This window comes from Dendrobates tinctorius, unplaced genomic scaffold, assembly GCF_039654945.1.
Source record: "Dendrobates tinctorius isolate UK_male_01 unplaced genomic scaffold, ASM3965494v1 ptg000137l, whole genome shotgun sequence".
Taxonomy (NCBI): Eukaryota; Metazoa; Chordata; class Amphibia; order Anura; family Dendrobatidae; genus Dendrobates; species Dendrobates tinctorius.
In genome coordinates, this window is record NW_027361805.1 from 2,073,416 (window position 1) to 2,101,171 (window position 27,756).

At 45.9% G+C, this 27,756-nt stretch overlaps 1 protein-coding gene across 6 annotated transcripts in view; it reads left to right on the top strand.

Annotated features, from left to right (window-relative positions):
• The window catches only part of LOC141048598 (uncharacterized), a 75,408-nt gene that overhangs the window by 17,034 nt on the left and 30,618 nt on the right, over nt 1-27,756 (top strand). For all 6 annotated transcript variants that reach the window (XM_073544340.1, XM_073544339.1, XM_073544337.1 and 3 more), the window contains 2 exons: nt 18,780-18,881; nt 18,964-19,146. In XM_073544340.1, coding sequence (XP_073400441.1) covers nt 18,804-18,881; nt 18,964-19,146 — 261 coding nt within the window. In that variant the 5' untranslated portion in view covers nt 18,780-18,803. The remainder of the gene's footprint in view (nt 1-18,779; nt 18,882-18,963; nt 19,147-27,756) is intronic.

The window sequence follows — 27,756 nt, forward strand, 5'->3', positions numbered from 1 at the left end:
ATCCCGGGGCATGAGCATATCATTAACTCAAAACTGAAAATGCGGATTTCATCACCCAGGTATCATCAGTATAACGGCGCCGACCTGGCAGTTTTCTGTAGGTTACTCTGCACAATCCTGCTGACAGGTTCCCTTTAACGTGTTTATTTCCAGCAGCCGCCAGAGCAAAGAGACTGATTGGCCACTGTACTGGGTATAATGTTTTTATAGGTCACATTCAGTAAATTAAAAAGACAAATAATGCCCTTTTGGTGTTTGTTTGGATGGTATACTTAGGCGTAGTTTATTTAACTGCATAGGAAAGTACAGCAGGCAAGAAACTGGGCTGTGTGTTTTATGTTGTGTGTAAAAAAAAAAAAAAAAAAAAAAAAAAAAAAAAAAATTTTTTTTTTTTTAAACATTGGGTCACTGTTGGTGACAAATGCCACTGCATGGCATCCGTCACAGTCCCTATATCTGATGGTAGGCATGGACCTAATGTACACACAGCCTAAGACATATTTACCTACTCTCCTGAATTGTCAGGGAGACTCCTGCAAAAAAGGGCATCTCTTAAAAGAGTTTGATAAATCTCCCAGTCCCCATAGCAGTGCTCTCTGAATGTTCTTTGCTCTTGGCACCAAGTAGTGCGCCATCAGACTCTGCTCTGGAGACCACAAACACCTTCAGGGGGTTACAAAGTCTGCACAAATAGTAGGGTTTGGGTTTATGCTTTATAGCGTTCAGAGGTCCTCCTGCTCTCTGAGAATTAGTATTCTAAGGCTGGGGTCACACTGCGTTATGGCATTCTGTTTAACGGACTGCGTTACACCGCGGTATAAGGCCAGGTTCACATAGCATAGCGTTAACACAGCCCGTTCAACTCATAGTGTTCACGGGCTGCGTTAACACTATAGCATAACGTGATATACTGCGTCCGAGGCTGTCAGTGAATGACGGCACATCGCGAACGCGTGCATTCGTCGCACATAGTGGGGGTCAGTGGCAGCGTTAACGGACTGCATTACGCCGCGTTATACCGCAGTGTAACGCGGTCCGTTAAACTGATTGCCATAGCGCAGTGTGACCCCAGCCTAACGCGATATAACGCAGTCCGTTAACGCTGCCATTGACCCCCATTATGTGGTGCATCGCGACGCATGCCGTAAAGCGGCACGCGTTCGCGATGTGCCGTCATTCACTGACAGCCTCGGACGCGAGCTGCAGCATCTGAGGCTCCGTCGCCACTAGCGCTGATGATTCATCAGCGCTAGCGGTATAGCATAACTCATATCGCGTTATGCTATAGCGTTAACGCAGCCCGTCAACGCTATGCGCTAAACGGTCTGTGTTAACGCTATGTGAACCTGGCCTAAAAGACACCAAGCATAGTAGTTGTACTAGAAGAGTGTATCCATGCTCCTTGTACCTTGAGTATCTCTATCGAGGACTTCCTGTCTTGATTTTCCTACTTAGGATCTGAATTATGCCTCATTATTGATGCGGTTTTGAAGCTTGAATCTCCACTGAAAATATGCAAGAAATGTACTTTGTTGAACGTCACCTTGAGGCTATGTGCCCACGTAGCGTTTTAAACCGGACTCCTTCCCAGAAAACACACGATTTTACCGCGATTATGTTTGCGTTTTTGCCGCGATTATGTTCGCGTGCGAAATTCAAGCACTTTCCAAGTGATTTGAAGCATCGCTTGGAAAGTGATTGACAGGTTGGTCACACTCGTCAAACATAGTGTTTGACAAGTGTGACCAGCTTTTTACTATTGAGGCCGCCTATGCGGCCTCAATAGTAAAAGAATGTTAAAAATGATAAAAAAAAAATAAAAAATCTGGGTATATTTACCTTCTGATGTCCCGCGCAGTCTCAGCGACGCTCCCGTTCCCAGCGATGCCTTGCGAGACCTGTGATGACGTTGGTCTCGCGTTGCTATAGTGATCTCACGTGACCGCTAGAGTAATGCGAGACTACGTCATCACAGGTCCTTGCCGCAAGGCATTACTGGGAACGCTGAGGCCCGGGAAGGCTGCGCGTGACGCCGGAAGGTAAATATACCCCGATTTTATTTTTTATTCTCTTTTTTTTTTTAACAGGGGTCTGGTACCCAGGGCCTGGAGGACAGTCTCCTCTCCACACCGTGGGTACCATCCGCACATGAGACGCTTAACTTCGCTCATGGTTGGCATAGCCACATGCGGGAAGTAAGCGATTCTCATGCATTCCTATGGGTGCGTTATCGCATCAATTCTTTGCGATTCCGCAAAATGAGCATGCTGCGTTTTTTTCCGCGATGCGATTCCGCCGCGGAAAGAAGCGCAGCATTAGCACAGCATGTGCGGAATGCATGGGGTGCGTTCTGTATGAGTTTTTAAAACGTTTTTGCGGCAAAAACGCTTAAAAATCGCATCGTGGGCACACAGCCTGAAGTAGATTTCATACGTATAGGGTCAGAAGTGCCTCAGCTACTTTGCAGTAGACGGAGCTGCTTTGTTTTGCTCTGCAACTGATCACATCTGGCTGTTGCTGTCATCGGGAAAAACTGATCAGCGAGGGGTGCCGATTGTCGCACCCTCACTCGTCTGGTATTGATGACCTATTTAAAAAAAAAAAAAAAAAATAGGCCTTCAATATTAAAGTAGGAGGCAACCTCATCAGCAGTTATATCCCCCGCCAAGTCCTCTTCTTGGCTGCAGCGATGACATCCTGTCTACCAGTGCAGCGATGTGCAGACGAAGCATCATAGCTGGCTGGTATACATTTTATTTTTGTCCATTGAAAATAGGGCTTCAGATTTGCTTTTTCTTTAAAACTAATTTTTATCTCCTGTATTTGAATTTGCTAAAAATAAACCTTATAATATTATTACATGATCCCTTTTATTTTGTTTGTTTGTTACTCGTTTTATTTAAGATTATACAACATAACAAGGTCACTTCATAGAACAAACAGCATTTCTCATTGTTCATTAATGCTGTGCCTGGAAAAGTTAACCTTAACATACCATATCTTAACCAAAAACATAAGACACCCATGTCAGGCACCAAATATCACGTACTTTATCATGCGAGAATACTCCATCGCCAGGGAACTAATGTGAGTCAAAGGGAATCAAACCAAGGCTTCCATACCTTATCAAACTTTTGAGGACAATGTCTATATTTATATACTACCCTCACGTAGGAAGCTGCAGTATTTACCATATTGACCCAGTGTGAAATCTGCGGGGGTCTTCTATTGTTTCATCTCTTTGCGATAGGCATACGAGCCAAAAGCAATGTTTCCCGGAGAATGGCAGGCACAGTACTGCTTAAGGAAAGTGCCTCTGACTGTGGAGCACCATGGACAAAGCTAATAAAATACGGACAGTGCCCAATACATCCCCCCTCACACCACTCCCCCTCCGTGATGTACTAATTGGGATGCCCTGCTGTCCAATGGTCCTTAGAGGGGAAGGTATCTATGGCCACACCTACAGGGGTTAAATCCAGGTACCCAGGAGAGATCTTCCTTTCCCTCCGGTGGTCACTCACTTGGAAGCTTTTGTCCTGAATCCTTGGTAGCCATGTCGGGACGATCTCCTGAAGGCCCTGCAACTGAGAGCAGCACAGGAAGGTGAGCACTGGATTCAAACCATTATTGGCACCCTCAGTGCTTATCTCCCTGTCCCCTCACATCACTCCCCTTTAGTGCCTGTGTCCGTGCCCTCTCATCCCCTGATAGTGCCTGCGTCCAGGCCTCCTCTTTAACCCCCATTAGAGCCTGCGTCCGGCCCGCCTCCTTCTCCTGCTCTCCCCCGGGGCCCCCTGATGCAGCCTCCCCCTGCAGTCCCAGCAGCGGCGCCTCCAGCCCCCCCACAGAGCCCTGGTACCGTGGTGGCCTCTGGTCCTCTGCCTGCGTTGTTGGCTGCTCCCGACATAGGCGCTCCGGCACAGGTAGGCCGCCGGTCGGGGCATTTGCCATCCTGAGCGGCTGCAGGTGGGGGAGCCATCGGCAAGGCCCCTGCTGGCCAAGTGCGGGCAGTGCGACAGGACACTCTGGGCATCGGGGCATGAAATCCCTGCCCGGCTTCCTGCTCTACAGAGCGTGGCCACACCCCCTCCAGCTCTTCACTTCCTGTCTCGGCCAGAACAATGCCGAGACAGGCTTGAAGGGATCTCCACGCTGCTCCCTGCAGGCGCTCAAACAGTGCCTGCACGGGGAGGCCTGGAGATCAGTCTGAGCCCCCATGGATCGGTCTCCATGCTGTCTCCTGCAGGAGCTGATCAAACGCCTGCACGGGGATGGCTGGAGACCGGGAGACCACACAACGCAGCTGCAGAGCGCTCTGTTCGGTCAGGTACGACCAATCAAAGCGCTCTGCAACTGTATAATACTACTGTAGTCACACCAAACACTAACATAATCCCCACAAATACATCAACCCCCAATAGCCCAAACAAATAATAAAGAATGTATATTAACCCCCGCCCCCTCATATCCTGGCAATTTAACCCTTCCACCGCTGCACGACAGCATCGGTTTTAGCCAGTAACCCACCACTTGCCGAGGACTTGCATGCCCCTAACACCCCCCCCATAGCCACATCAGACGAAGGCGTAGACGCCACTCGTCGGCACGATCCTCCTCCTACGATTCCCGCGTTAATTTGCACTACCCCTCTAAAAGTCGCCGCCCTTCCCGTTATGATTGCAGACACAAGTCACATACCAGCCGACTTAGATACTGGACATCTCAATCTACAACCACATCAGAAGGGTCCGAGCCGTCGCTTAGTCCCGATAGGTGACATCAGGCGCACAGCGAACGCCATAATTCAGGGGTTAATTTGGGGGCTATCAGCCGGGGATAGCCATCCCCCAGGGCTTACAGCCATCATGACCATCAGGTCACTGCCCAACTCAGAGCTAGAGTTCCGCCATCACTTGGCTTCACTCAGGCTCCAGCGCTTGACATTCAGTCACACACTCCAAATGTGGCTATCAGCCGGGAAGACGCCCCTCAATCCCCTGGTCCATCCAGCCACAGCATTAGCCAGCCTATCGCCATAGCGGGAGCCGGAGTTCCACCAGCATCGCAGCAAGGTGTACTCAAGTAAACAGAGCGCCTGCAAGGCAAAACCCCGGTGAGCGTAACCGCGATGGCCCCCTGGCTAGACCTCTACCCCAATAAAGAAGCGGCACAGCTATTACACTCAGGTTTTACAGACGGTTTCTTTATCACCTTCAAGTTGACTAGAGCCCCAACATTAGCCAATAACCTAATATCATCTCGAGAATTCCCCGAAATCCTAAACCAAAAAATAGAACAGGAAGTTGAGCTAGGCAGAATGGCGGGCCCCTTTCTGTTGCTGCCCTTCAAAAATATCAAAATATCTCCTCTTGGCATTATACCAAGAAAGGAGCCCGGTAAATATCATTTAATCCATCATCTGTCTCGCCCAAAGGGTGAATCGGTTAACGACGCTGCCCCCCCCCCCCCCCCCCCAGAGGAGGCTTCTGTCACATATTCGTCTTTTGGCAGGGCTGCAGAATTAGTCTGGGCAGCTGGGACCGGCGCCCTGCTAGCAAAGTCAGATATAGAATCAGCATTCCGCCTTTTACCAGTACATCCTGAATGTTACCACCTATTAGGATGCAAGGTGGACCAGTACTATTATTTTGATGTGTCTGCTAAGACGTGGCAAAGGGTTGTATAATCGATGGTAGATATGTGTCTCAGAGATGGCTTGTCTCCGTATTGTAAGGCATAATAGATATTGCTATATTACTGTTTTGCAAGGACCTGTGGTGAGGTCAGTCACGTGACCAGTCAGCTGCTGGGTTCGTGGGTGTGGCTACACCCTTATAATGTAGCCTGCTCCTGAACCAGGGAATTGTATGTGGGGAGGACTAAGCCTCCCGTGTGTGCTGAAACTCCAGGTCTGAGCCTGACTTAACGGACATTTCTGTTCTCGTTTGTCTAAGCTAAAGGCTATTTTCTTAGTTACTTGCTGCTTGATGTGTTTATGACGCAATAAACCGCATGAACTTTAAAGGAACCTGCCTCCTGATTGTCTCCTGCTGCACCTGAGTGAGTAGAATCCCTACACTGCCGATGGGATGCTCCATTTCGTGTCACTATTTCGAGTTATTCAGTACGTTCCTACATTGGGTAGTCCGTAATGAAACAGGCAGCAATTCTCTGATTTAGTACCTCGATGATTTTTTGTTCGTTGGTCCCAAAAATTCAAAACTCTGCTCCTTCCTACTAGCCAAATTTAATTTTATAGCACGGCATTTCGGCGTCCCGCTATCACCCGAAAAAAGTCAAACCATGTAATGTACTGCCTTTCTTGGGCATCGAAATAGGTACCAATGCGGTGGTCTTTCGGTTACCTACAGAAAAAATTCAGGAAACTCTACAGATGCTGGAAGGTTTCTGTACAGTTAGTCACCCTCCAGCAGATGCACTCCTTGCTGGGCCTAGTGACATTCGCCAGCCGCGTAATGCCGGTCAGTAGAGCATTCTCTCGCAGATTATCTTTACTACAAAGGGCATTTCCCAGCCAGGCCATACAATTAGGCTTACTCGCTCTTTAACAGCAGACTTGGTTGTGTGGAAAACTTTCCTGCAATCATACAACGGTCATACATGTGTCATGGCTAACGAAACGTCAAGCAAAGACATAGGGCTCGCAATAGGGTGGGGGGAAAAAAACACGGTTTTGCAGCAATCTACAATGACCAATGGTGCAAAAGCAACTGGCCAGAGTTATGGCCCACATCTAGCTGGGGATGTGATCCAGCCCTGAAATTTTCTCAATAGTTGCATCTGTCGAGATATGGGCCAAGCAGTTGAGAAACTCAAACATTCGCTTTCAAAGAAAAAACATGACAACCGCTTAGAGCTTGAACCATATGTCATCTGCATCTTTGCCCATACTTACAATAACAGTATCTGATGCCAAGCCACAGTAGTGGCGGAGATAGATGATGATATCATTAACCCACTTTTATCTTCCGATTGGCAGGCCTTCAGAATCCAGCTTCCCAACGCGCAACCTTTGGGAATTCAATGTCCGCCATCCCTATGGGACACAGTGGCCAATCACTGATGCCCTTAATTTGCGCCTCAGTTTCGCCGGCTACCTGGCAGGTTTATGGTAAGGCTTGGGAGGAATGGTGCTCATTAATTCAGGGTAGGCTATTAGACAAATGCGACTGAGCAAGAGGTGTAGTGACGGCAGAATTTTTGGTTCGGCTAAAGGAAGGAGAGGCGTCGGGTACGGCTGCGCAACTGAAATTATCGGGATTAGCTTTCTTCTTTCAACTAATGGGGTGGGCCGGTGTAGCAAAACTCTTTTTCATCAAGCAAGCCATTTGAGAATGGGTCGATGGATACCGTGAGCCGTCTGGCGGGGTGCAAGAGATGAAAAAGCCATAGAACGAGTAAGAAAAAAGTTCAACGCGCGGGTGGCAAAATTCGTGAGGGGAAAATGTGGTATCGTGGTTCTACATCACCAGCTGGAAGGAAACAACACGGGATTATTCAGATCAGACGGCGTTCACCTTACGGACATTGGCCTCGATTTATATATATATATTTTTTTTTTTTTGGCCGGCTTGCAGGATGGAGTTGAACGGGTCCTGATGTTGATGGGTGGGGGTCGGAGTCCTGTCTAGGTCATACACAGGATCCTCCATGGCGGAAGAAGTAGAGGAGGGCAAAGGTTCGTGACCGCTCGTTGGCCAAATCGCCTGTCGATTACGGACAGGTTCTCAGCCACGAGCCTCCCGTTACGAAATGTAATTGCCCTTCTCTGCTTAGGTAATTAATAAACTGTGACCGACCTGTTTAACCCATCTAGGTCTGACTGTGTATTATTTGCGGGATTGGTGGGAAGGGGGGGTGAAGGCACTGCTTAGGACAACACACAGGTCTCCACAGTCTGGCAGGCACAGTTCTGCTTAAGGAAAGTGCCTCTTACTGTGGAGCACCATGAACAAAGCTAATAAAATACGGACAGTGCCCAATTCACCCCCCGCCCACACACCACTCCCCCTCGGTGATGTACTAATTGGGATGCCCTGCTGTCCAATGGGCCTTAAAGGGGAAGGTATCCATGGCCACACTTACAGGGGTTAAATCCAGGTACCCAGGACAGAACTTCCTTTCCCTCCGGCAGTCACTCACTTGGAAGCTTTTGTTCCACCCTCCCTCCCTTAAATACTTGAATGGGGGTAAATTGCCATACTAACTGCTACGGTGATATGTATGTATGTGTACTATGTTTTTATTGAAAAAAAAAAAGTATATATAACTAATCGTTGTTAACAATATCAAGTCACAGCGGAAGAAGTAGAGGAGGGCAAAGGTTCGTGACCACTCGTTGGCCAAATCGCCTGTCGATCGCGGACAGGATCTCAGCCACGAGCCTCCCGTTACGAAATGTCTGCTTAGGTAATTAATAAACTGTGACCGACCAGTTCAACCCATCTAGGTCTGACTGTGTATTTGCGGGACTGGTGGGAAGGGGGGGGGAAGAAGGCACTGCTTAGGACAACACACAAGTCTCCACTGTCTAGTGTGAGGGTTAAGGCCAGGTCTCCTCTCCAAGGATTCCTAATAAGCACACCATAGGTCAGAGTTAAGCAGGGGGTTGTATGATCACGATTAGGGTAGCTATGACCTCCATACAAAAGTCTATGATAGGCACATGACAGAGCTCGGAAGGGAAGGAGCACCGTTTCTTTTTCATCGCAAAATTGACTGGAATTAAGATCAGACGCCATGTCGTGTTTGGAGAGCCCCTGATGTGCCTAAACAGTGGAAACCCCCTAAGGCTATGTGCACACGTGCAGAAATGCTGCGGAAATTTACTCATAGCCACATGAGTAAAGTGAGCATTTCGATGCAATCCTATGGGTGCAGAATCGCTGTGATTCCGCAAAAAGAATGAGTATGCTGCATATTTTTCTGCTATGCGATCCGCAGCGGAAAAATCCGCAGCATTAGCACAGCATTGCGGAATCCCATAGGACTGCATGTGATGCGTTTTCTTTGTGATTCCGCAGCAGAAAAACGCAAAAAAAAAAAGTGTGCACACAGCCTTATTCTAACTCCAACACCAACACAGCCCTAACCCTAATCCCAACCGTAACTTTAGCCCCAACCCTATCTTTAGCCCTGGGGCTGTGGAGTTGGAGCTCATTTTGGTAGAGTCGGTATAAAATGGGCCGACTTCGACTTCTAAAATATATAATAAATTGGGTACAGTAGTTCAATGCAGAATGTGCTGAATATTTTTTCATAGGAATTTTGGATAGTTATGAATCGTCCTATAAATGGCTGTTCTATTCCTGATCTAGGGCTACATTCACAGTGTTTTTGCTGCATTTTTTTGAAGATACATTTTTCAGCTGCAAAAGCAGATCAGCTTTTTAAAAAAACGCATCACCTGAAAGGTTTTTCAGCTCATAGATAATGTTTTCAATAGCAAAAGCAGATTAGAAAAACGCCACACAAACTGACATGCTCATTCAGCCCAAAAACGGATCCTCACAAAACAATGTGTCTGTCATATCTTGAAACCCATTGACTTTGCTGGGATGCCCAGAGTCGCTGCATTTTACTACAAAAAACTGATCCGCAAAAATGCTGTGTGAATCATGCCAGCGAGGGGCAGGGAGGGGCAGCTGCCCCCCCTAGAAGCGGGGGCACGCACCTATCAAAACTCGTATTCTGCAGTGCTCCCGTCCTGCACCGGCTCCAGGCTGGAGGGGGCAATCTCCCCTCCTCTGTCCTGTCTTCTGCAGTCTTCACCAGAGAGAGAAGGGGGAGGGATGCCTGCCCTGCACAGGATCCGATTCCTGGGCCCTGAGCTGGAGAAAGTTTGCACATGCTGCAGCTGGCAATAAGAGATAGTCTGCAAGAGGGACATGCTGGAAATCTGATTGGAAAAGTGAGGAAATTGGTTATTGCCGCCAGAACCCCTAAAATTGATTCCATCTTGAAGAGACGTGCTGGGAAAGGGGCAATTGTCAATCAAACCACTCAGTAGGGCAGCACCTATTTAATGATTGAGCGATTGCTTGAACTAAAACCGTTTCTTATAGATATGGCGAACCCTCAGGTAACCCTAAATGAAGGTCAATGGACACAGGTGGCTGAATTGAAGGAATTGCTTAATCACCCATTTACCGTGACTAAAAAATTACAAGCTGAGGATTTAACTCCTTGCATTTGCATAAGGGAGTGGAAGAACTTGCTATTTTGCCTGTCCCAATGAGGAGGTTTAATCGCAGATGGCATTTCTGCTTCAATGAAACGGAGAGAGACACAGCTATTGGAAAATAAATTTTTTCTGGCAGCTGTTTATGTGGACCCAAGTCATCTTATACTGCTTGATGATCAACAGCTTACTAAAGGAAAAGTAGCTCTGACTGAGGTAGCAGTTAGGATGAGTGGCCTACAGGAGTACTGCCAGGCGCAAGAGGACTTGGGTCCTGACAGTGCTACTGCTGCCATATCTTCATCCTCATCAGATGAGGAGTTTGACTTTGACAAGTATTTGGATGACATGGAGCAGGCAAAGTGTTGCCGCAAGGAAAAAGATTTCACTCCGTCTCCTATAGCAAGCAGATTGACCATATTTCAGCAAAATGTCTCACTTGCTCTCAAAGAAATAGAAAAATTCAACCGTTCATCAAAACTGACAGTGCATGAGGCAATTCCTTTATACCTGGAAATTGTTAGAGATTTTGCCTCCAACCCAAGTTAGTGTAGAGAGGTTGTTCTCTAGCCTTAAAATTATTAGGTTAGATTTGAGGTCATCTATGAAGGAGGATCTGATGGAGGCAATTCCATTTCTTAGAACAAATTCATAGACTGCACAAATGTTAGTAATGTTTTTGTTGAAAACTGTTTTTTGCCACTTAGTTTATTACATGGTGATAGATAGAGAGATATATATCTCTATCTCTATGTAATCGATATTACATAGTGTTACATATTTACAATTTATTACAGTTTTGTGTTCTAAAGTTGTATTCCAATAAATATATAATGTTCTAAATATCTTGATTATTGTATCATAAAAATGATTAAATGTCTGATGTTCACATTGTACTACAATAAATTTTTCACTTAAATATAAGCAATATATGTGGGAGTCGGTGTAAGGGAAATTGAGGAGTCGGAGTCACAGGTTTGGCTTGCTGACTCCACAGCCCTGTTTAGCCCAACTGTAACCCTAATGGGAAAATGGAAATAAATACATTTTTTTTTTTTTTTTTCCCCCTAACTAAGGGGGTGATAAAGGGGGATTTGATTTACTATTTTTTTTATTTTGATCACTGTAATAGACCCTATCACAGTGATCAAAATGAACCAACAGGAAAAAATCTCCTATTGTTGCCGGGTGGCGGCCTGCTGATTTTGGCAGGCACACTGCGCATACGCCTGCTATTTTCTCCTGGAAGAAGAAGCCAGGGGGCCGCAGGCACAACAGAGGTACCGGGGGGGAGGGGGTGAACGGGGGACCCTATTCCTCTCTCATCTGATGTGCGAATCACATCAGAAGAGAGAAATTAAATGGAATTTTTTTATTTTTTTGCGGTTGCCATTATACCGTTAATAACGGCGATTGCAACACCCACCCAAATCATGTTCTCTGGGGTCTCGAACTAAAAAGCGGCGCTGTGGTTTAAGTACCCTTAACTGCCGCAGTTAAAAGGCCTATCGGCGGTCGTTAAGGGGTTAAATGTAACTCATCATTCTCCCCTGCTTGTGCTGATCACTGTCAGAGGAGGGGAGAATGGTGAGAGCCGTGTTCAGCACCCGGCGCCGGGGAACAGCGCTTACTGTAATGCTTCTTCCCTGGCACCCATCCTTGTGGTACTGATGCACCACTCGCATGCCACACGTGTGGTGAAAGTATTGCACCATGGACAATGACATCTCCGATACCGGAAATATCAGGACGTGTGAAAGAGGCCTTATAGCGGGTTTTTCTGTTTGGCAGCTGTCACACACTAAAAGACGCTTTTTATTGCAGAAAATAGTTTTTGCATGACCACATTTTGAGACCTATAATTTTTCCATATTTTGGCCCACAGAGTCATGTGAGGTCTTGTTTTTTGCGGGACGAGCTGACGTTTTTATTGGTACCATTTTTGGGCACATGACATTTTTGATCACTTTTTATTCCGATTTGTGGGAGACAGAATGAGCAAAAACCAGCAATTCATGAATTTCTTTGGAGGGGGTGTTTAATACCGTTCCGCTAGTGGTAAAATTGATAAAGCAGTTTTATTCTTCGGGTTAGTACGGTTACAGCGATACCTCATTTATAGCATTTTTAAGTTTTGGCGCTTTTATATAATAAAAACTCTTTTATAGAAAAAATGATTGTATTTGCATCACTTTATTCTGAGAGCTATAACTTTATTTCCAGGTCACCACCTGACAGCACACTTGGAGGACGTCCTTCTCATCCACAGTGGGACAGGAAACCACGAGAGTTTAAAAGGACCCTCCTCCTACCATCCCACAGTGTTTTTCCTGTCTCACTGTGGATAGTAACGATGAGAGGAAGATCCAGCCGTTCCGCGCAGAGGGTCAGGATCGGGGGGGCCCAGCCTTTCCTTTCCTACCTGCAAAACTGTAAGCTGCAAGCTGAAACCCGGCACAGGGTCCCTCAGCCCCTCAAGTGTAGCGCTTCCTCCCAACGGGGGCTCTTGACCCCGGACGCCACTGCTACCACCAATGTAGGTACCAGGGCTGCCTGTACGGACTCCACGTGCCCCGCAAGCGGACCCCGGCAGAGGATCGCCGCACCTCTCCTCCTTCCTCCTGTAAGGAGCTGTAGCAGCGCCATGCCTGGGACCAAAGCGCGCTACTTCCGCCCATAGGGTGCGCGCACGCGTCATCCAGGCCAGGCGGGACTTCCGACCCGGACGTCACTTCCGGTTGCGTCACCGGGCCCGGACGGCACTTCTGGTCACGTCATTAAAGGCGACAGCCCGGCATTCAGGAAGTGCCGGCATCATCTCTGAGAGGGGGCAGACTCTGGGCGGTGGAGCGGATCGGCAGTGCGGCAGGAGAGAGACACAGATAGTGGTATGCAGGGCCCTGCGGTGTAAGAACCGGATACCACCTCCTGGCCATTTACACGTTTTGGTGTCTCCGCAGGCAGACAGCCACAAGGAACCTTATCTATCAAGGATGGAGGACCAGGCGAAGACGGAGACAGGAACGGAGAGCCAGGGTCACGTGAATAGCCTCATATGAGGTCATGGCAGGGCCCCCAGTAAGACAGACCCCACAGAACACGTACTTTATGGGTTCCAGGGGGGATCCTCCACCTCAGAAAGGAAGAAGGATAAGAAGTGTCCAGTCTGCTCTAAGAAGCTAAAGGACACATGGCAAAAAACCCTCTGACGCATGTACAAAGCGCATAATGGGGGAAGAACAGGCTACGCTCATGTCTAACATGAGGGCAATAATTAGAGAGGAAGTACAGGCTTCGGTGTCCGGAGCCATGTCCCAAGCCCCGCAGGAGAACCCTCAGGCATCCAGAAAGAGGCAGAGGGAGTCGGGCACGTCTTCCGAGGACATCCTGTCCGAATCAGACGCAGAGGAGGAGGAGGAGATCAGAGAGCACCCGGAAAGGGGAAGAAAGTATCTTTGCATCCGGCGCTACAGATGAGCTATTGGGGGCAGTCCTGCAGACTATGCAGATCGAGGAACCCCCGACTACCCTCTCAATCCAAGATGAGATGTTCAGGGGGCTGCACTCCCAGACCTCAGTGGTCTTCCCAGTAAATACCCATATACGGGCTATGATATTGGAGGAATGGGAGGAAGCAGAGAAAAAATTGACTATCCCCCGAGACTTCAGGCTTCGCCTGCCGTTTGACCTAGAAGAGGTCAAGGTCTGGGAAGAGGTCCCTAAAATTGATATCCCAGTAGCGAGGCTATCAAAAAAGACAGCCATTCCGTTCGAAGACTCCTCAAGTTTAAAGGAGCCCCTAGATCGGAAGTTAGACGGGCTCTTGAAGAGAGCCTGGGAAAGTTCAGCGGCAGTCATAAAGACAAATATAGCCGCAACATCAGTGGCACGCTCCATGCATCTATGGATAGATGATTTAGAGGAGCATTTGTCAGATAGAACTCCGAGGGAAACTATTCTAAAATCCCTTCCCTTGCTAAGATTAGCCACGGGGTTTTTGGCTGATGCCTTAGCAGAGTCCGTTAGATTTACGGCCAGAACCCAATCATTGTCCAACACAGCCAGAAGAGCTATCTAGCTTAAAAGTTGGTCGGGTGACATGCAGTCAAAGAATAAACTGTGCTCAATTCCCTTCTCGGGAGGTAGAGTCTTCGGACCTGTGCTTGACGATATCTTAGAGAAGGCGTCAGATGAAAAAAAGGGGTTCCCGGAGGAGAAACGCAGAAAGTATCAGCCCTTTTTGTAGATTCTGTTACAACCAGAAAGCAGACTACAGAGGAAAGGGGAAGTCAGGTCGATGGAGCTACCCCAAGGGGGGTGAGGGTAGAAATAGGAGCAGAGATACCATCTTCTCCAGCCCAGGGTCTAGCTCCCAGAAGAAATGACGCCACCAGTGTAGGGGGGCGACTGCTCAGGTTCAGGGAAGAATGGTGGAGGTTACCACCAGCCCCTGGGTACTGCAAGTAATGTCGCAAGGATACAAGATAGAATTCAATTCCCCACCCTCGAACAGGTTCTTAGTGACCAGCTCTCGACTCTGTCCGACCTCCCCCATGTGGTTTGATATTCAGGACCTCCTAGAAATGGAGGCAATCATACCAGTTCCCACGCAAGAAGAGGGAAGGGGACACTACTCTAGCCTCTTCGCGATAAAAAAACCATCGGGGGAGACCAGGACCATAATAAATCTCAAGCCCTTAAACAAGTGGGTATCATACAAACGCTTCAAAATGGAATCAATAAGATCCACGATTCCGCTCCTGGGAGAAGCGGTGGTAATGTGCACGTTAGATCTAAAAAGCGCGTCCCCATTCACCCAGACCACCAAAAATATCTCAGGTTTGCGGTCAAGCAGGGTTCACCACTACCAGTTTCGCTGTCTCCCCTTCGGCCTAGCATCAGCCCCAAGAGTTTTCACGAAGGTAATGGTAGAGGTTGTGGCGTACCTAAGAGCCCAAAACATCACGGTGGTCCCCTACTTAGACGACTTCTTGATCGTAGCAGATTCAGCAGCCAAGCTCAGAGTCGACTGTCATTCCTCGATCGCCACACTGCAAAGGTTGAGTTGGATAATAAATTGGTCAAAATCAGATCTTATACTCAAGCCCAGAATAAAATTTTTAGGGGTCATGCTGGATTCGGAAAGAAGAATGTCCTATCTTCCAGAAGAAAAGCAGACCAGCATACCAAAGAAGATCCGCCAGTTCTCAAAGAACCGGGTGTCGATCAGAGACGCAATGAGGATTCTGGGGCTGATGACTTCGTGTATCTCCTGTGTCAGATGGAGTCAGTTCCACTACCGCAGACTACAACGGGCAGTCCTAGCGTCCTGGGACAGAATTCAAGGCTCACTGGACAAGAAGATACAATTAATCCCCCAGGTCAGAAGGTCGCTGCTGTGGTGGACCGTGCCGAGAAACCTAAAAACCTGTGTCTCATGGATTCAGTCCCCAGAGATCGTAGTAACCACGGACGCAAGTCTGTACGGCTGGGGGGACACATCGGAGGAGAGTATTATCAGGGGCGATGGAGTCGGGAGGACAGCAACAGGTCCTCCAACTTCAGAGAGCTACATGCGGTCTGGAAGGTACTACTCGTCGCCTGGCCTCGGGTGAAGAACAAGCACGTCAAGATATTTTCGGACAATACCACGACAGTAGCCTTTCTCCGCCATCAGGGCGGACCGAAACACCCGGCACTACAGGGCTTAGCAGAGCGGATCTTCAGATGGGCGGAAAGAGAGGTCCTCTCAATCTCAGCAGTACATCTGGAGGGCACTAGCAACCAGGTTGCGGACTTTCTCAGCAGAAGAATAACCGCAACGGACTGGGAAATCAACGAAGAGGTGTTCAGCAGCCTGTGCGATCGCTGGGGACAACCAGAAATAGATCTGTTTGCGGACAAGGGGAGTACAAACGTCAATGCCTTCTACTCCCTAAACCCGGCAGGAAATCCGACAGGGATAGACGCTCTATCGCAGTCCTGGAACAGGGGCCTACTGTACGCCTTCCTGCCTCTAGCTCTCATCCCAAGGATTCTCAGGAAGATCTACGAGGACAGAGCCAGGGTCATATTGGTGGTTCCCTATTGGCCAAGAAGAAGCTGGTTTCCTCTACTCAGGAAGATATCACGGGAAGATCCCATTCTTCTGCCAAAAAGAGAAGACCTTCTTCACCAGGGTCCGGTCTTCCACAAAAGGCCAGAAGCCCTCAAGCTATCAACCTGGATCCTGAGCGGCAGGTCCTAAGATCAAAGGGTCTATCGGATGAAGTTATATCCACTCTAGAAGCAAGTAGGAAGCCCGTAACAGCAGCAATATATAACAAAATCTGGAAAAAATTTTGCAGCTTTTGTGGAGAGGCGACAGTCGAAACTGACCAAGCCCACATCCCGAAGATTGTTGACTTCTTACAGGCAGGGTTCAAAAAGGGCCTCAAACCCAGCACTCTGAGAGTGCAGATTGCGGCCTTAAGTGTGTTCTATGACACAACTCTATCATCTCACCCCTGGATAGCCCGGTTTTCAAGGGCTGTGCAGAGACTTAACCCCTTGATAAGAAGGACCGTCCCTCCTTGGGACCTTAACTTAGTCCTTAACGCGCTATGTAGACACCCATATCAGCTAGGGGTAGAAATAACTATCGGTAACCTCTCTGAAGACAGCGTTCTTAGTGGCAGTTACATCAGACAAAAGATTAGGGGAACTTCAGGCCCTATCGGTTCAGGATCCCTACTTACAAATATTCGACCGGTTAGTCCTAAAACTTGACCCTGCTTTTCTCCCCAAGGTGATCTCAGACTCGAACATGAATCAGGAGGTAGTGCTCCCCTCATTTTGTCAGTTTCCTAAAAATAGCAAGGAGAAAGCTTACCATAACCTGGATGTCAGGGAAACAGTGCTCAGGTACCTGGACACAACCAGGCCTTGGAGGCAGGAAAATAATCTTTGTCCAGTTCAGAGGCCCTAATAAGGGGAAAAGGGCATCGAAATCCTCAATAGCAAGGTGGATTAAATCCGTTATTAGCACAGCGTATAGAGCACAGGGTCAGAGCCCCCCCCCGGGGAGCCTTAGAGCCGACTCAACTAGGGCCATGGCCACATCATGGGCAGAGAGGGACAGAGCCTCGGCAGAACAAATCTGCAGAGCCGCATCTTGGGCCAGTCTCAGTACGTTCTCTAAACACTATAAATTAGACGTGACCTCCACACAGGTGGCTTTTGGGAGAAAGGTACTCCATGTGGTAGTCCCACCCTAGGACCAATATTCTATGGTACTACTCCAAGTGTGCTGTCAGGTGGTGACCTGGAAAACGGTAATTAGACCTACCGGTAATTGTGTTTCCAGGAATCCATCCTGACAGCACTATTAGTTCCCTCCCGACAAACGTGTCCATGCAGTTGTGATGTAACGTGTATGGAAAATGTTGGTTTAAATAAAAATTTTTGTTTGAATCCATCCAGAGGTGTTACTTTGTGAAATCACTATGGGATGGTAGGGAGAGGGTTCTTTTAAACTCTCGTGGTTTCCTGTCCCACTGCGGATGAGAAGGACGTCCTCCAAGTGTGCTGTCAGGATGGATTCCTGGAAACACAATTACCAGTAGGTCTAATTACCGTTTTTTTCACTGATGCTGTATGGTGGCTCTTTTTTTTGCAAGACAAGATGACGTTTTCAGCGGTACCATGTGTATGTATAGCCATCTTTTTAATTGCGTGGTATTCCACTTTTCGGCGGTATGATGATAAAGCATTTGTTTGTTTTTTGCCGTGGTGTTTTTTTTTTTTTTTTCTTATGGTGTTCACTAAACGGTTTAATAGGACAGTTTTATAGTTCGGGTTGTTACAGACGTGGCAATGACAAATATGTGTACTTTTATTGTTTAGATTTTTTTTTTCATTCAATTATTTATTTAGTGATAGAATATTTGATTTTTTTTTTTTAATATTTCTAGAATTACTTAAAAAAAAGTTTTTTACTTTATTCTAAGTTTTACATTTAATCCCACTATGGGACACTCATTTTTTGCAGGCTGATCGCTTCTATAGCAAGCAGATGAAGCAGCATCTCCATGGTATAGAAGCTGTCAGCGCTGCACTTACTGCACACTGACCTGAGAGCCTTCCTGACATGCACTGTGCATAACAGGAAGTTTCTTAGCTGTGGTAACATAGATATCGTCATGACGACATCAGGTTACCATGGCAGCAATCGGGACCCCGCGTCACACCGCAGGGTCTCTGATCCAAAGGCAGAGGGGCTGTTAGTCCTCTGCCTGCTCCCGGAATGCTGCAATCGTGTGACTACTCCTGGCGCTTAGTGCCGTGTGTCAGCTGTGAGAATTAGCTGACACTTGGTCGCGATCGGCCAAACACCATCCATGTGCGCGGCTGATCGCTGAGACGCACTATTCTGTGCATGGGCAAAATAGTACGTCTGATGTCAGAAAGAGGTTAACTCCCGGGAGCGCCGAACCCGGCTCATTCCTGGGCCTCTGGAGAGCAGTCAGTTTCACTTTGTGTCTGTGACCCATTTGAAGGATACTAAACGATTCTTACATGTTCTTTATGTATTTAGATCCCACAGAAATTACCTTGCCTGATGGAGAAGGAAAAAATGTACATGACCAACAAGATTTTAAATCTCACCCTGGACATCATCTATTTGCTGACTGGAGAGGTATGAAATTCTTTGTTCTATCACTGAGACAGACGTCACAAATTGTATCCATTTACATGTATCTAATATTTTCCATATTCAGGACTACACAGTAGTTAAAAAGGCCAGTAAAGATGTGGAATCCACCAGTAAATGTCAGTTGATAGGTGGGATGAGACGGACCTTGCGATGCGCCACAGTTACTCCATGTCCCTCTCTAGTACGTGACAATGAACGGAAGGTCCTGGAACTCGCCAACAAGATAATTCAGCTGCTAACTGTAGAGGTAAGCACTACTAAGAATGGTGGCAGGGTCATGGAGGTATTGGGCATATATACAGTGGGGCAAAAAAGTAGTCAGTCAGCAATAGTGCAAGTTCCACCACTTAAAAAGATGAGAGGCGTCTGTAATTTACATCATAGGTAGACCTCAACTATGGGAGACAAACTGAGAAAAAAAAATCCAGAAAATCACATTGTCTGTTTTTTTTTAATTTAATTTGCATATTATGGTGGAAAATAAGTATTTGGTCAGAAACAAAATTTCATCTCAATACTTTGTGATATATCCTTTGTTGGCAATGACAGAGGTCAAACGTTTTCTGTAAGTCTTCACAAGGTTGCCACACACTGTTGTTGGTATGTTGGCCCATTCCTCCATGCAGATCTCCTCTAGAGCAGTGATGTTTTTGGCTTTTCGCTTGGCAACACGGACTTTCAACTCCCTCCAAAGGTTTTCTATAGGGTTGAGATCTGGAGACTGGCTAGGCCACTCCAGGACCTTGAAATGCTTCTTACGAAGCCACTCCTTCGTTGCCCTGGCGGTGTGCTTTGGATCATTGTCATGTTGAAAGACCCAGCCACGTTTCATCATCAATGCCCTTGCTGATGGAAGGAGGTTTGCACTCAAAATCTCACGATACATGGCCCCATTCATTCTTTCATGTACCCGGATCAGTCGTCCTGGCCCCTTTGCAGAGAAACAGCCCCAAAGCATGATGTTTCCACCACCATGCTTTACAGTAGGTATGGTGTTTGATGGATGCAACTCAGTATTCTTTTTCCTCCAAACACGACAAGTTGTGTTTCTACCAAACAGTTCCAGTTTGGTTTCATCAGACCATAGGACATTCTCCCAAAACTCCTCTGGATCATCCAAATGCTCTCTAGCGAACTTCAGACGGGCCCGGACATGTACAGGCTTAAGCAGTGGGACACGTCTGGCACTGCAGGATCTGAGTCCATGGTGGCGTAGTGTGTTACTTATGGTAGGCCTTGTTACATTGGTCCCAGCTCTCTGCAGTTCATTCACTAGGTCCCCCCGCGTGGTTCTGGGATTTTTGCTCACCGTTCTTGTGATCATTCTGACTCCACGGGGTGGGATTTTGCGTGGAGCACCAGATCGAGGGAGATTATCAGTGGTCTTGTATGTCTTCTATTTTCTAATTATTGCTCCCACAGTTGATTTCTTCACTCCAAGCTGGTTGGCTATTGCAGATTCAGTCTTCCCAGCCTGGTGCAGGGCTACAATTTTGTTTCTGGTGTCCTTTGACAGCTCTTTGGTCTTCACCATAGTGGAGTTTGGAGTCAGACTGTTTGAGGGTGTGCACAGGTGTCTTTTTATACTGATAACAAGTTTAAACAGGTGCCATTACTACAGGTAATGAGTTGAGGAAAGAGGAGACTCTTAAAGAAGTTACAGGTCTGTGAGAGCCAGAAATCTTGATTGCTTGTTTCTGACCAAATACTTATTTTCCACCATAATATGCAAATAAAAGGAAAAAAAAACAGACAATGTGATCTTCTGGATTTTTTTCTCTCAGTTTGTCTCCCATAGTTGAGGTCTACCTATGATGTAAATTACAGACGCCTCTCATCTTTTTAAGTGGTGGAACTTGCACTATTGCTGACTGACTAAATACTTTTTTGCCCCACTGTATATATAGATAGATTTGATTTCCCCCCCCCCACATTGGCTAATTTAGATTTAGGGCTACTGATTCAAACCTTGGAGCTCACTTAGAAGTGTATGGTGGCTGGAGATTTTACCATATGCTGGGACTTTTGGATTACATTTTGGGTCCACATTCCTACAAACATTGATCTACTTGATCCGAGTAATTTGTTTCATGAGATGGTATTTGTGGGATATTAGAACAACCTCTAATTGTAAGCAAATGGATTTCGTTTTTTTTGCGCTGCGTTTTTGCGTATACATGCGCATGCGTTTTTTTTCCCTATATTTAACATGGGTGCGCATTGTCATGCGTTTGTACGCGTTTCCCAAAAAGTGGATACAAAGTATCCTGACCACACCACTCACAAAGAGAGATGTATCATAAATAAAAAATGTTAAGTAAATTCATATCATAGATAAATAGACAAACAAAATACAAGTAAGAGGAAGGAATGAATACCCAAGTGAAATACACACAAATACAGGAATAAAGGAATGGATACAGGTAATGGTAAAGTGCAAAAATATATCAGCATGTAAGCATATATCCACCTAGACCCATAGTGGTCTGTAAAGTGCAAAGTGCCATATAGAGGAAAAAAATCCCCATGCTGGTAATCACATATAACATGAGCACATTCCCATTTAATCGCCTGTTCACAGAATTCCTGGAGTCCGACGCACGTTTCGCTTTTTTAGCTTTTTCAAGGAAATTGTGTGTTTGTACGCGTTTTTTTGTAGTGTGCGCCCGGGTGCACAAAATGCAACCTGTTGCATTTTTTTGTGCATCCGACCTGTCTCAAAAAACGCATGCGCACACAATGTGCACAGAATTCACCCAAAAACACATTAAAGTCTATGGGAGCGATGATGTGTGCATGGTCATGCGCATGTCAGTGTTTAACCCCTTCACCCCCAAGGGTGGTTTGCACGTTCATGACCGGGCCAATTTTTACAATTCTGACCACTGTACCTTTATGAGGTAATAACTCTGAAACGTTTCCATGGATCCCGGTGATTCTGACATTGTTTTCTCGTGACATATTATACTTCATGTTAGTGGTAAAATTTCATTCAAATAACTTGCGTTTATTTGTGAAAAAAAATGGAAATTTGGTGAAAATTTTGCAACTTTGAGTTTTTATGCCCTTAAATCACAGAGATATGACACACAAAAAACTTAATAAGTAACATTTCCCACATGTTTACTTTACTTCAGCACAATTTTGGAACCAAAATTTTTTTTTGTTAGGAAGTTATAAGGGTTAAAAGTTGACCAGCGATTTCTCATTTTTGCAACACCATTTTATTTTTACGGACCACATCACATTTGAAGCCACTTTGAGGGGTATATATGATAGAAAATACCCCAAAGTGACACCATTCTAAAAACTGCACCCCTTAAGGTGCTCAAAACCACATTCAAGAAGTTTATTAACCCTTCAGATGCGTCACAGGAATTTTTTGAATATTTAAAAAAAAAAAAAATGAACATATAACTTCTTTTCACAAAAAAAATACTTCAGGTTCAATTTTTTTTATTTTACCAAGGGTAACAAGAAAAATTAAACTGCAAAAGTTATTGTGCAATTTGTCCTGAGTACGCTGATACCTGATACGTGGGGGGGAACCACTGTTTCGGCGCATGGCAGAGCTCAGAAGGGAAGGAGCGCCGTTTGACTCTTTCAATGCAAAATTGGCTGGAATTCAGATCGGACGCCATGTCACGTTTGGAGAGCCCCTGATTTACTTAAACAGTGGAAACCCCCCACAAGTGACCCCATTTTGGAAACTAGACCCCACAAGAAACTTATCTAGTTATGTGGTGAGAACTTTGAACCCACAAGGGCTTCACAGAAGTTTATAACGTACAGCCGTACAATTAAAAAATCATATTTTTTCCACAAAAATGATCTTTTCACCCTCAATTCTTATTTTTCCAAGGGTAAGAGGACCCTAAAAGTTATTGTGCAATTTGTCCTGAGTACGCTGATACCCCACATGTGGGGGTAAACCACTATTTAGGCGCATAGCAGAGCTTGGAATGGAAGCAGCGCCATTTGACGTTTTTGGCTGGAATTGAGATCGGACACCATGTCGCGGTTGGAAAACCCCTGATGTACCAAAACAGTGAAAACCCTCCACAAATGACCATTTTGGAAACTAGACCCCCCCAAGGAACTTACCGTATATACTCGAGTATAAGCCGACCCGAGCATAAGCCGACCCCCCCCTAATTTTGCCACAAAAAAACTGGGAAAACTTATTGACTCGAGTATAAGCCTATGGTGGGAAATGCTCCATAGATTATTTTCCCATATGGTGTCCCCAGAAGAAGCTCCATAGATTGTTCCCCCATATACTGCCCCCATAAGCAGCTCCAAGGATTGTTCCCCCATATACTGCCCCCATAAGCAGCTCCATGGATTATTCCCCCATGTGCTGCCGCTGCTGCAGCATGTAAAAATAAAAAAAATGACATACTCACCTCTCCGTCGCTGGGTGTCTGATACTCACCTGTCCTGCGTCCATGGCTGCTCACCGCTATCTGCCACGTCATCAGTCAGTGACGTTCAGACTGCAGGGGGTGCGGCGCGCACTAACACGTCACCGCGCCCTCTGCTGTCTCAAGTCACTGACCGATGACAGACAGCAGCAAGCAGCCATGGACGCAGGACAGGTGAGTATCGCTATACTTACCCGTCCTGTCGCTTGAGCCCCAAGCTTCTCCGCGCTCTCTCTTCCTGCGTTCAGCGGTCATGTGATACCGCTCATTAAAACTCATGAATATGCGCATATTCATGAGTTTTAATGAGCGGTACCACATGACCGCTGAAGGCAGGAACAGAGAGCGCGGAGAAGCTGGGGGCTCAAGAGACAGCGTCAGGACGGGTAAGTATGACCTGACACATCCGCCCCCTCTCCCCCTCCGACCCCCCGGTGTACATGACTCGAATATAAGCCGAGAGGGGGACTTTCAGCCCAAAAAAACGGGCTGAAAATCTCGGCTTATATTCGAGTATATACGGTATCTAGATGTGTGGTGAGCACTTTGAACCCCCCAGTGCTTCATAGAAGTTTATAACGCCTGGGCGTGAAAATAAAAAAATCGTATTTTTTCAACAAACATGATCATTTAGTCACCAATTTTTTTATTTTCCCAAGGGTATCAGGAGAAAATGGACCCCAAAAGTTGTTGTTCAATTTGTTCTGAGTATGCTGATACCTCATATGTGGGAGAAAACTATTGTGTGGGCACACGTCGGGGCTCGGAAGGGAAGTAGTGACGTTTTGGAATGCAGCCTTTGATGGCATGGTCTGCGGGTGTCATGTGCGTTTGGAGAGCCCCTAATGTACCAAAACAGGTGGAAACCCCCCACAAGTGACCCCATTTTGGAAACTAGACCCCCTAAGAACTTATCTAGATGTGTGGTGAGCACTTTGAATCCCCCAAGTGGTTCACAGAAGTTTATAGCGCCCGGGCGTGAAAATAAAAAAATCATTTTTTTCCACAAAAATGATATTTTTGCCCCCAATTTTTTATTTTCCTACGGGTAACAGGAGAAATTGGACCCCAAAAGTTGTTTTGCAATTTGTCCTGAGTAGGCTGATACCCTATATGTGGGGGTAAAACACTGGGCGCATGGCAGAGCTTGGAAGGGAAGGAGCACCATTTGACTTTTTCCATTGGCTGGAATTGAGATGAGACGCCATGTTGCATTTGGAGAGCCCCTGATGTGCCCAAACAGTGGAAACCCCCCAATTATAACTCCAACCCTAACCCCAACACACCCCTAACCCTAATCTCAGCCCTAAATCTAGCCCTAACCCTAGCCCTAATGGGAAAATGGAAATAAATACATTTTCTTTTAATTTTATTTTTCCCTAACTAAGGGGGTGATAACGGGGGGTTTGATTTACTATTTATGGCGGTTTTTATGTTTGGCAGCTGTCGCACGCTAAAAGACGCTTTTTATTGTAAAAATAGTTTTTGCATCACCACATATTGAGAGCTATAACTTTTCCGTATTTTGACGCACAGAGTCATTTAAGGTCTTATTTTTTGCGGGACGAGTTGACGCTTTTATTGGTACCATTTTCGGGCACGTGACATCTTGAGATCGCTTTTTATTCCGATTTTTGGGACGCAGAATGAACAACCACCAGCGTTTCATGAATTTCTTTTGAGTGGTGCGTTTACACCGTTCCGCGTGCGGTGAAATTGATAAGACTGTTTTATTCTTTGGGTCAGTACGATTACAGCGATACCTCATTTAGGGTTTTTTTTTTTTTTGTGTTTTGGCGCTTTTATGCAATGAAAACAATTTTATATAAAATAATTTTTGCATCGCTTTATTCTGCGAGCTATAACTTTTTTTTTTTGCTGATGATGCTGTATGGTGGCTCGTGTTTTGCGGGACAAGATGATGTTTTCAGCGCTACCATGGATATTTATATGCGTCTTTTTGATTGCGCGTTGTTGCACTTTTTGCTCGGCGGTATGATAAATCATTATTTTTTTGCTTTGTTTTTTATTTTTTAAGGGGTTCACTAAAGGGGTTAACTAATGGGACAGTTTTATAGGGCGGGGTTGTTACGAACGTGGCGATACCAAATATGTGTACTTTTATTTTTTATTTTTTTTATTTCCAAAAAATGAATTTATTAGGGAATATATATATATATATTTTTTTTTTTTTTAATTTTTACTTTTTTTTTTTTTTTTTTTCAACTTTATTACATTGTCCCAGGGGGGACATAACTGTCAAGTGACAGATCGCTGATCTGTCACGGGCACTGCACTTGGCTTCCTCGTGCCTGCGCTTTGCAGGCACTAAGGAAGCAAGCTCCCTGCAGGCCACCGAAGGTCCCCGTCGCCATCTTGGATTCGAGGACCTGCAGGGATGGAGCCCCCTCCCTGCCGATGCTTCCCTTTAACCCCCGGTACACCGCGATCGTGTTTGATCGCAGTGTGCAAGGGGTTAAGGTGTCGGGGGCGGTCCGTGACCGCCCCTGACACATTGTGCCGGGTGTCAGCTGTGATAATCAGCTGACACCCGGCCGCGACCAGCGGTGCTCACCACGTGAGCGCCGCTGATCGCACTAGACGTACTATCCCATCCATGGGCATAGGGGCCCGGGTCCCATGGACGGGATAGTACGTCTGATGTCAGAAAGGGGTTAAAAATGCATGCTTTTTTTGTAAAAACCATGCGCAAAAAAGAAAACGCATTAAAAACGCATGATGCGTTTTTTATGCGCATTTGCACTGTGCACGCAGCGCAAAAAAACCCGCAAGTGTGAAAGTAGCCTTAGATCCACGTAACTGGGGACTAGGAATAGATTTTCTCTAACCTCTTATAATAGGACACCTTAACCATTAGGTTTCCATCAGCCGCCTTCATATGAAATGCACTCCGTTACTTGCAAGCACTAGATCCTATCAGCCCCGTGCGGTGCTATTGTGGCAGTTGGAGGGGAAGGGGTGCTGCTGGAAAATCCTGACACTGCAGTCTTAGTACCCTATGAAACTCAGCTGTGATATTGCAGTATACGGTGCAAGCAATCAAACTATTGCAGGTTCAAGTCTCCTAAGAAGACTAAAAAATCAAGTAGAAATAAATTACACTTTTTAAAAAATTGTTTTTTTTTTTTTAATTTTTTCTAACACCCCTTTAAGAATAAAAGAAGGGAAACCAAAACCTATTTGGTATTGCCGCATCTATAAAAGTCCAAGTGTGTCAAAATATAAAATAAATTAAGCCAATTGCTGAAAGCTGTACTGAGGAAGAAAATGAAAACCTCAGAAATTGGTTTCTTTTGGTAACCTCACCTCTCTAGAAAAAGAAAAAAGACCTCAAACAGCAATCAAAACGTATCAACCCCACAGTGGTGTTAAAAATGTTACCTCGCTACTTAAAAAAAAAAAAAAAGGCCCTCAAACATCTCCATCAAATGGAAAAATAAAAATTTGATGGGTTTTGAAAAATGGCAGCACACACCCAAAACACACTTTTCTCAAAATTCTGAATTTTTACTTCTCACATGAATAGAAAAAATGATAGACTTGGTATTGCTGTACTCTTATTGAGCTGGAGAATAATTTTTTTCCCACACAATGAACACTGTAAAACAAAATCCAAAATACGATGGAATTGCATTGTTTTTTTGACCATTTCATCTCTCTTAGAATTTTTTTCCTATCTTCTAACATGTCTATATCAACAAAGGCTCTTGTAAGAAAGGGATGATAAAAGGAAAGCGCAAAAATAAAACGTGTATAATAGAGTGACAAGACACATCAATGAATATGGGGAAAAATAGCACCCAACATCCAATTGATGCAAGTATAAAATTAGTTCGGTCTCGCCTATATGGTCAATGAAGAGCCGTCCAATGATTCTGTATAACAAGATAATATAGACACAGGTACTAATAAAGTCCCTGTCGTGCCCCATGTGTGGTCTCACGTCCTGACAAGGACAATACCCAAGTGTATTTCTGTGACTCTAAATGGCAGACTACAGGGGAGTGAACTTGTTATATGAGAAGATAGAGCGCAAAAATGGGGGTTTTTTAGTGACTGGAAAACCTGCAGAGTGCTGCGCAGCCAAAAGATTGTGTCTGGGCTGCCTACTACATATTGTTTGGAGAATTATTATTTTATCGGTCTCCTCATCAAGTGACGTGCTTGTTATACTGAGAATGGTCCTCAATACTGATGTAAGCACACTATGCTGTCCATGCTCGCCACTGTTACTGTCATTGTGTGCCCTCCATCACCAGCCTGTCACTTCTCTTTAGAGCCGCCGAGTGAGACCAGGAAACTCCGCAGATCTTAATCCCACTGATAACCTATGATTAGTGATGAACACAAATGTTCATTACTCAAGTTTGCCTATGGTGCTCGGATATGCACTGGGTATTGTGGGTACTCGA